We start from the raw sequence: 9,320 nt of genomic DNA, 5'->3' as shown, positions 1-9,320 counted from the left end.
CCGCGGCCCACTCCTCTGCGGGGAAACATGCCACGTCTCTCCACCAAGGGGTCACACCAAAGTGAGCACACTCAATCCCATCCACCATCGCTCCCCGAACCAGTTAGATCCCAAAGCGCCTCCTGGCCCAGCGGCCCAGGGCAGCTGCCGGTCCTCCCGCCTCGCTGCGCTGGGAAAGTGGCCCCGCGGTCTTACCTCGCACTGACACAGGGTGGGGCTGACAAAAGGCCAGTCCTGGTTCCCAGCGCCTGGAAGGAAGCCCGGCCTCTTTCCCCAAGCTCCTCGGAGCCCCGGGGCCCCAGACATTCCCGGGCGGTAAGCGACCTCCTGCAGGCCGTCAGCTGGGCCAGCTCACCCAGGCGGAAAGCGCTGGCCAGCAGCTTCATCATGCTTGCGGCTGCTGTAGGTGATTCCCTGCCTCCCAGACCAGCCTGCCCCGCCCCGAGGCCACACCCCCAAGGGGGCGTGGGCGCGGAGACTGGGCCCGCCCCTCCGCCAGGCCCTCCAGTCGCCCAGCAGGGATCTGCGTCCCGAAGTCTCCTTTGGGAGACTTCTCTGAGACGTGGGGATGCCAAGAGCCCCGCCTCCAGCCAGTCCTCCAGTCATCCGGGCTTCTGACGAGCAAATGAGACCGAGCCACAGCCTGTGTGTCTGGGGGGCGGCAGAAATGGCTATCCTGGTGATCACCACCCTCTCCTGATCCTGCTGCCTAGACTCCCCGCTGGCCGGGCCATCCCCTCCAGGTAGGGAGGAGGCACATTCCTCCAGGATGTAAAGTCCTGAGCCTGGCTGCCCAGCAGACTGCGGGCGGGAATGCTGGAAGGCTGCCCACTAGCAGAGGTCCTGGTCCAACTGAGGCTGTGTCCCCACGGAAGGATGACACAAGAAGCCGACCAGGTAGGTTCCCGCTCCTCCCCAGGTGGTGGCTGTCCAGTTTCAAGGCAGAGAAGAGGGCGATGCAGAGGAGCCCTGCCTCCCCAGCCATGTGGACTGGAGGCCTGCAGGCTGTATTTATTTAGTGAGGAAAGCACTCAGCTCTCCTGCCTCCATGCCCGGGGTTAGTTTAGACACTTGAGAGGGCTTGGCATCCGAGAAGATATAAAAACCCTAACCCACCGCTGCGGTGGGGGTTCCACGGGGGTTCCACCTGTGGCAACCCCGCAGGTTACAGAGCAGAATCGCTTCACAGGGTTTTCCAAAGCTGTCTGTCATCTTCGAGGAAGGAGCCCTAAAGTGAAGGGTTTGACCCCATCCAGAGGCTCAGCAGGAGAGAGACCGGCCATCTGCTTCTGTAAACATTACAGCCAAGAAAACCCTGTGGGGTCAGTTCTACTCTGTCACACAGGGACCAGGAATCAAAATGAAAGCCCACAGAAAATAGGTGCATTTTCCTGTCATGTGCACAATGCATCGATAAAGTCACTTTGAAAAGGAGTTTCCACTTCATGGAACCCTCATCCACTGCTAGTGGGACTGTAAAATGGTACCACTGCGGTTGTAGAGGCTTCTCAAAATGTGGAACAGGAAACTGCCACATGACCCAGTCTTACAAAGTGAAGGTGTGAATGCAGACAGAAGCCCCTACTTCAGTGTTCAGAAGATGAATGGAGAAGCAAAAAGTGGTGCATTCCGAGGACTACTAGTGGTGTGTGCTACAAACAGCCGGCACCTTGAAAAGGACAAGCTGATTGAAATGAGTCAGTCACAGAAAGACAGACATTGTCTGAACCCCCCCAATGATACGAGACAGGCAAAGGTTTATAAAGACTGAAGCTTATTAGTGGCTTCCAAAGACAGGAGGGGGAAAGGGGAAGTCCTGGCTAAGGGGCATGGGGTTTCTGTTGGGGTGTGGAATCACCTGGAAAAGAAAGGTGGGGAGGGTGGGACTACACAATGCATGTGATCAATGTCACGAGAGAAATAGTACCTGGACAAAATTGTCCAGTTTTTTTACATATGTACTTTTTATCACAATAATTAAAAACCCAGTACCCCTTAATAACATCCTATCAAGGAACTATCAAGGGACTGTCCAAGTGTTCCTGATTATCTCATGTTTTTTAAAATGTGCACTTTATTAGTGACATTCTACTAAATATGCAGGAAATCCGTATTTTAAGCAAGCTCCCTCACAGACAGAGGCAGGTAGTCCAGGGATGTGATGCAGGGGAGGCACCCATCTGTGTCCCAGGACATCTCGGAGAGTGAAAAAGCCACCAGCTAGGCAGGGGCAGACAACAGTTAGCTCAGGGAGAGGTGCAGTCACTCTGGCCAGAAGTCCGGCCCCCAGAATCAGCTGACCGCAGGCCATGGATCCCTGGGGACAAAGCCACTTCTGGCCTGATCGACACCAAGGAGCCTGTCAGTTGCAGGTGCCAGGTCAAGGGCGTTGCCAGGCTGCCTGTCCCACTTACAGGAATAGCTGAAGGTAGGCCTTACCTACCACAGGCTCTTCTGGGCGACAAAGGGCCCCTCCATCCCAAAGGAAGGGAGCTAGCTAGTACTGGGCCTCATTTTATGGAAGGTTCCCGAATACTAGCTCAGAGTGTGGGTGCTATAAATCAGATTCTAGGTTTACGAGCCCCAGTAGCATAGAGGTTAAGCACTCAGCTGCCAACTCAAAGGCTGTGGCGTGAAACCCCCACTCCCCACCCCCAGTGGCTGGCTCCATGGGAGAAAAGAAAGCGTGGGGATCTATTCCCCTAACGATCACAGCTCAGGAAACAGGCAGGGGCTCCGCTAGCACAGCGGATTACAAGTTGGGTTGCCAACCAGAAAGGCAGCAGTTCAACACCACCAGCTGCTCCAAGGAAGAAAGCTGAGGTCTTCTACTCCTGTCAAGATTTCGTCTCAGAAACCCACAGAAGCCGTTCTACTCTGTCCTGTAGGGTCACTATGAGTTGGAATAGGTGGCAGGGATGAGGCAGTTTTAACCTTGTCATCCAGGGTCTCTTCTCTACTGACTTCCCGGCATACAGGAACATGTGTTCATTAACTCCACTGCACAACTACAGAGAGGTCTCCAAGGGGAAAGGATCCCAACCCTGGAACACAGTAGCCTCCCCATCCAGTCAATTCCGTGATGACTGGTGGATCTACTGGATGCCAGGAACCTTTCTACGTCTTCCTGGTACAGCTGTAAACAAAGCAAACCTGATTTCCTGAACGTTCGAATAGATCTGCAACTAAGAGCATGACAGAAACAAACAAAAAACTCACCTACCTACCTGAAAAGCAAAGCACTCAGGGCTCCCGCGTCCCGGGCAGTGTCCAAAACAAAATCCCCTCCAGAATGGCTGACGACAGCTGACTGCCTCCCTAGGGAGCTCTGAGCATCCTCCCCCAAATGCCTATCAGTAAATTCTCGTTTTTAAATCCCTTTAAATACTGCACTGCCCCATAAAGTAGCCACTAGCAACATGTGGCTTTTTAACGTTTACAATAATTAGCATGCAAGTGGAATTCAAATTTCAGCATTCCATGGCCTAGCCTCACTTCAAGTACTCAAGAGTCACTAATGGCTAGTGGCTGCCATGTTGGACAGTTCAGCAAAGGAGCATTCCCATCCCTGTAGGAAGTTCTAGTGGGCACTACCACTCTACAGTGTCATGTTCTCTGACAGTCAACCTGTGAGCCAAGAGGTCCCTGAACCTTTCACTTGACAAGAGTTTCTATGGGGCCAAGGGAGACGGGACACAGGCGCGTCATGTTTAAGCCCCTCAACCAAGCACAAAGCTGAGCTGGACCGAGCACTGGGAAACATGACCCCAGACAGTATCTGGTAGGAAATGACCATGGTGATAAGTTGAGGTTGACCTGGGACAACTAGTCTAAGTGAGCCTCACATTCTCCTCTGTGAGATGACAGAACTGCGCTTAGAGGGGTCCTTCCAGCCCGAACGTTTTAGAACTCTTGAGTGCACGAAAGAAAACTCACTAACTAAACACCAACACTACTCAAAATCATCCAAAGGAAAAATGCTCTTTTGAAATGTTCTCCCAGCATTTGCCTTTCTTGGGTAGAGATCAGGAGCCCTGGTGGTGTAGTGGTTACAAATTGGGCTGTGATCCACATGGTTGGCAGTTTGAAACTGCTAGCAGCTCCTCGAGAGAAAAATTGGGCTTTCTATACCCTGAAAACAGTTACTGTCTTCGAATTCCACAGGGGGTCACTATGAGCACCCAGACTCCGACGGCAGGGAGTGTGGGTTTGGGGAGGTAGAGAGAAAAATGAAAGAGGAAGCAGCGCCCCAGTGGCATGGATTTCAAAGTTTGGGTTCTCAAATGTAAGCTAGTTCCCTGTTGTTAAGTGGCGTCCAGTTGGCTCCAACTCACAGCAAGGCTGTGTACAACAAAAAGAAACACTGGACCAGCAGCACCATCCTCAACTGTTTTTATGTTAGGTTGTTATGTGGCAGTCACTATGGCACTCCATCTTATCAAGAGTCTTCCTCTTTTCCCTAGCGAGCTCCTCTTCACACATGTCAGGTTTAAACCCTCACAATAACTTGAAAATGGACACTATTTTTATTATTATTTCCAACTTACAGATAACAGGTAGAGTACGGCTTAGCAACTTGCCAGAATGCAGGACAGGGATCTAAATCAAACACAGGCAGACGTCTCCTGAGCTCACGTCCCACTTTTCAGATAAAAAGGGCTACGGTTTCTTTTCAATGGGTCAGTATTCTGCCAAGTGCTGGACGGGCATTATTTCTGCTAACCCTCAGAACAGCCCAAGAGAGAACGCACGCACAGAAAGGGTAATAAGCAGCAGCTTTCAGGTCACACAGTCAGCAGCAGTGGCAGAGTTCACATCCGGGCCTAAGACTCCAGAGCTGGGCTCATAACACCCGCCAGCCCCACCCCCACCCCTGCTTTTAAACGTGCTAGCCCACAGTCAGTGCCAGTGAGCAGGTAACACAGAGGGTGGGGTGGGAGGGGCGTTAAAGAGGTTAGCAGCCTCTCCCTGCTGGATTGCCTGAATTTTCCACAGGCTGATTTCCTTCCTGGTTGCTTCGTGAAGGAAGTGTCCAGTGAAGCCTTGTTAAATTTATGGGTTTGGCTGTCCTGGGCAGGGAGGCTCTTCTTTCAATGCAGGTGTCAGCTCAAATGTCTTTAAAGGGTTTCCCAGCTTGTGCGTCCACTTGCCAGTGTCCTGGGGTTTCTTTGGGCCAAATCGATGAGACCCAACCCTCTTCAGAGAATACCCCACCCTCCTTTTTCATTTTGCTCTGCTCCCAAGACTCACCCCAACCAGGCATCTTTCCTGGCAGGCAGGCCACCTGGTCCAGGCGGGCACTGAGAAACAGCAGACAATTGTGAAGCTACGACAACAAGAGGCAGCCTGGGGAGCGACAGCGACACAAGATGGCAGCCACCACGGGCTAGGACAATTTACAAAAACCAGATATACAGCCTTAAAATAGAATGTGGACTTAAATACCCAGAAGCACTCCCCTTTGTAAGATTTGTAACAAAAATTAATATGAATGGAGTTAATAGTTCTAATGAAGTGGTGGACCCAAGAGCCATATCAGTGCTAGCAAAATGGCAGGATTCCTACAGCATCAAAGTTGTCCTGCAAGAGGTCCAGCCCCTAATGATGTCTAAAGAAAATATGAAACTCCCTCAGCCGCCCGAAAGACAGTGTTACAGCAATTAATCACCAAGAAAAACCACAGGCCCTCCCCTCCCCATTCGACTAAGCAGTCTTCATTTTCCACAGTACCTGTAGTACATTTTTTAGATAACGTCTTATAGACCTGAATGTACTGGACAGGAAGCTCCCATTCAAGGGCAAGTTATCTTAAGACACTGTACATGATACTAATGTTTTGTCCATTTGAAATATGTAAGTTGTGCTCTTAAAAAAAAAAAAAAAAAAGAGGCAGCTTGGAACCACAGTGGGGCACCACAGGGCAAACAAAAGTGCCCACAAGGTAAAAATAGAATCAGAAGATAATGGAATGTTTCCATGAACTTTTCAAAGCCCTCTCAGATCAACACTGAGAAGCTGGTTTAAAAAAGGACAATATGTAGAGGCTACTTGTTGGTAGAAGAGATTGAAGATGTCAGGGATTTTATTTTGATCCACAATCAATGCTCATGGGAGCAACAGTCGAGATCAAACAACACATTGCATTAGATAAATCTGCAGAAGACCTCCCTCCATAAAATGTTGAAAAGCAAGGATGTTATTTTGAGGACTAACATGCCCCTGACCCAAGCCATGGTATTTTCCAATGCCTCACTGCATGTGAAAGCTGGACACTGACTAAGAAAGACCTAAGGAAAATTGATGCATTTGGACCACAGTGTTGACAAAGAATATTACAAGTGCCATGGACTACCAGAAGAACAAACACATCTGTCTTGGAACAAGGACTGCCAGGGTACTACTTAGAGGCAAGGATGACAAGACTTCATCTCCAATACTCTGGACATGTCAGGAGAGACGGGTCCCTGGAGAAGGACATCATGAGGAAGAGGAAGACCCTGGAAGAGATGGAGGGACACTGCGACTGCAGCAATGGTTGGAGCAAAACAATTGTGAGGATGGCGCAGGGCCGGGTGGCGTTTCCTTCTGCTGTGCGTAAGATTGCGGAGTCCGAGCCAACTGGAAAAAACCCAACAACACCATCTTCCCGGGAAGAATGAGCCCTGGGACAGAGTGCCTTACACACTGGGCTACTAACTGCCAAGTCTGAGGTTGCCCAGAGAGAGAAAGACGAGGCTATTTGCTCCAGTAAATATTTTCGGTCTCAGAAACCCTCTCCTCTGTCCTACCAAGGATCATTATGGCCGACAGTATGGGGGATTTATTCCACAGGGAAAGGAGCCCCGGTGGTACTCCCCTGCTAACTGAAAGGTAGGCAATTCAAACCTACCAGCTGCTCCTCAGGAGGAAGCTGTGGCAGTGGATTCACCTGCAACTCCCAAGTTGAAGGGTGGTGGTTCCACCCAGTGGTGCTTCCCAAGCCAGGCTTCCAAAAGGTCCATCCTGAACACTCTTCGCCGGGTAGTGCTACTCTGCGCATATGAGGTTACCATGAGTTTGGATTGACTCATCCACCACCAAGCTGTTCATCGTCCTGATGAAGTAAATACAAGTCCAGCCTTACACAGATAAGATAAATATTTAAGCAGGGAGAGTGGTGGAAAAGAACGCTGGACACGGAATCTGAAGATCTGATAGGTGACCTGGCCCTCGAGGCCTCGGGAACCAGGCATCCTTAGTGAGTTTCTCAGTCTCCACTTCCTCCCCAGTATGGCCCAAGAGGTGAACCCCAGGGAAGATGGGCAAGCCAACGGAGGTGAAATGCATGTGACTCTTTGAATGATGGCGCCCACATGCATGTGACTCTTTGAATGATGGCGCCCACGGTCACCAGCCAAGATGGCAGAGCCCTAAGCAAGGACTCAACTCCCAATATCTGTCTTTTCTATCACCTCTGCCTGGGTTCCCTGGAATGGGCGGGGCCAGCACATCCACATGACCAATAACAACACAAATAGAGCCCAGCTCCCTCAAAGATCTCCTCTCAGAAACTAAGTCAAAACTGCCCTTCCTTCTTGTCAGGAAAGGTACCGGGCCAGACCAGCAGGCAGGGTGTGGCAGGAAGCAGTACCAGTTATCTGCTCCGTCTGCCTAGGCCCTCCCTGTTCACACTTCTGAAGAGTAGTCAATATCCAAAGAACCTGCCTCAGACAGGTATGATTCCAGCTAGCAGACTCACGCGCTCCCGGATCTCCACGTGCCAAACAGAGACCAGCTCTCCAGAGGGTAGCCCTTCACACACACACACACACACACACACACACACACACACACAGGCACGGATTGCCAAACAATCTAGGCAAGCATGGGCTTCCTTGCGCTTATTTACTACTCTGTAGTGAACACTTTCCCACATTTCACTACAGGTAACCGTTAGGCAGGCAGGCAGGTGCACACAAATGAAGCAAGGCCAGCCTCCTTCCACACCCCAAAGCCAGGCCTGCCTCTGCTTCCAGTTCCGCAGCAACCTTGAGCCTGTCCTCCCCACTTCCTCTGGGGGGGGAAATGAGCTAGCTCGTGACCTCCAGCTTCCTCTGGGGGCATATATCCACTCACCCGGTAGGGGGGACAAGACAAGCCCTGGATGCACAGTCTGCCCCTATTGTGTCAGTTGCTCGCGGGCACAAATGGGCCATCCCCTTTTCTTGGCAGCACACGGAGCAGAAGAATCTAACATCTGTCCTTCCTTTTAGCACTTTCATCTTTAAAATAAATACATAAATAACGGGGGGGAAAGGGGGAGGCCCTGATCAGAAATGGATTATTTGCAGGCCCTTCCACTCCAGACACCTACAAAGGGAAAACCGGACGCCTCTGACGTCTCCAGGCGCGGTCGTCCGGCTGGCGGGTGACCTGCCTCTGCCTTTTAGTGGATTTAGTTGGCTCTACAGCATCGCCTAGATAACAAACGGGATCCCCCCTGGGGTGAGGCTCAGAAGCGCAAGGGGCATCAGGGCGGGGCGAAGCTAGGAAGGCCCGAGGGGATGTATCCCTCCACTACCGACCGGGAAGGGTCCAGTCGCGTCGCGATGTTCCGACTGCTCGCCCAAGTGACCTGCGTGGCCACGGCCGCCGGGCCGCCGCCCTCCGGATACCGGCGGGGGCCGCGGGGAGCCGCGCACCGCCAGGCCGCCGGCTCCCGCAGCATCAGGAAGGCGCATCCCCAACGCATGGGTGAAGGTCGCAGGGAAGGGGCCAGATGGGCCAGGCTCCGCTCGGAGACCTGATGCCGGCAGGCGCCCCACCCTCCCAGCGCGGGGAGGGGTGAGGGCCGGGAGCGGCCGGTTGAGGAGGGGAGGATCCGGCAGGGATGGGGCCGCGGGGGCTCAGGAGTGGCAGGCGCGGCAGGAGCAGGCCAGGGTCGTTGACTCGGAGCCCCCGGCCCCGCGCCGAGTCACGCGGGTCCGCTGCTTACCGGCAGATCTGGATAGCGGACGGGGTCTCGGCGTCGGAGCCCGACATGCTGGCGGGAGCGGCGGCAGCAGTGGCGGTGGGCGGCGACCGGAGAGTGCAGGTGCCTGGCCCAAGACCTCTTATTAACGTGTTGAAAAGCAAGGATGGTACTCCAAGGACTAAGGCTTGCCTAACGTAAGCCACAGTGTTTTCCATCGCCTCACACGTATGTGAAAGTTGGACATTGAGTAGGGAAGACAAAGAAGACTTGGTGCATTTGAATTACGGTGCTGGCAAAGAACACCGAAAGCACTGCCAAAAGAACAAACAAATCTGTCTTGGAAGAAGCCTGGCCAGAATGCTCCTTG

At 52.5% G+C, this 9,320-nt stretch overlaps 2 protein-coding genes across 2 annotated transcripts in view; one reads left to right on the top strand and one right to left on the bottom strand.

Moving 5' to 3' along the window:
- Nucleotides 1–9,051, bottom strand: part of ACOT7 (acyl-CoA thioesterase 7) — a 128,969-nt gene extending 119,918 nt beyond the window's left edge. The window contains exon 1 of the mRNA XM_045299215.1: nucleotides 8,975–9,051. Coding sequence (XP_045155150.1) covers nucleotides 8,975–9,021 — 47 coding nt within the window. The 5' untranslated portion in view covers nucleotides 9,022–9,051. The remainder of the gene's footprint in view (nucleotides 1–8,974) is intronic.
- LOC105978854 (ubiquitin-conjugating enzyme E2 variant 1-like) lies at nucleotides 3,762–5,664 on the top strand. The gene is made up of 2 exons (XM_013005237.1): nucleotides 3,762–3,781; nucleotides 5,391–5,664. Exons 1-2 carry the CDS (start codon nucleotides 3,762–3,764, stop codon nucleotides 5,662–5,664), a joined length of 294 nt encoding a protein of 97 aa, XP_012860691.1.
- Nucleotides 9,052–9,320: the final 269 nt, after the last annotated feature.

This window comes from Echinops telfairi, unplaced genomic scaffold, assembly GCF_000313985.2.
Source record: "Echinops telfairi isolate 266 unplaced genomic scaffold, ASM31398v2 ScPeMD7_7457;HRSCAF=8495, whole genome shotgun sequence".
Lineage (NCBI taxonomy): Eukaryota > Metazoa > Chordata > Mammalia > Afrosoricida > Tenrecidae > Echinops > Echinops telfairi.
The sequence above is the reverse complement of the archived record's forward strand: the minus strand, read 5'-3'. Positions and strand labels throughout refer to the sequence as shown.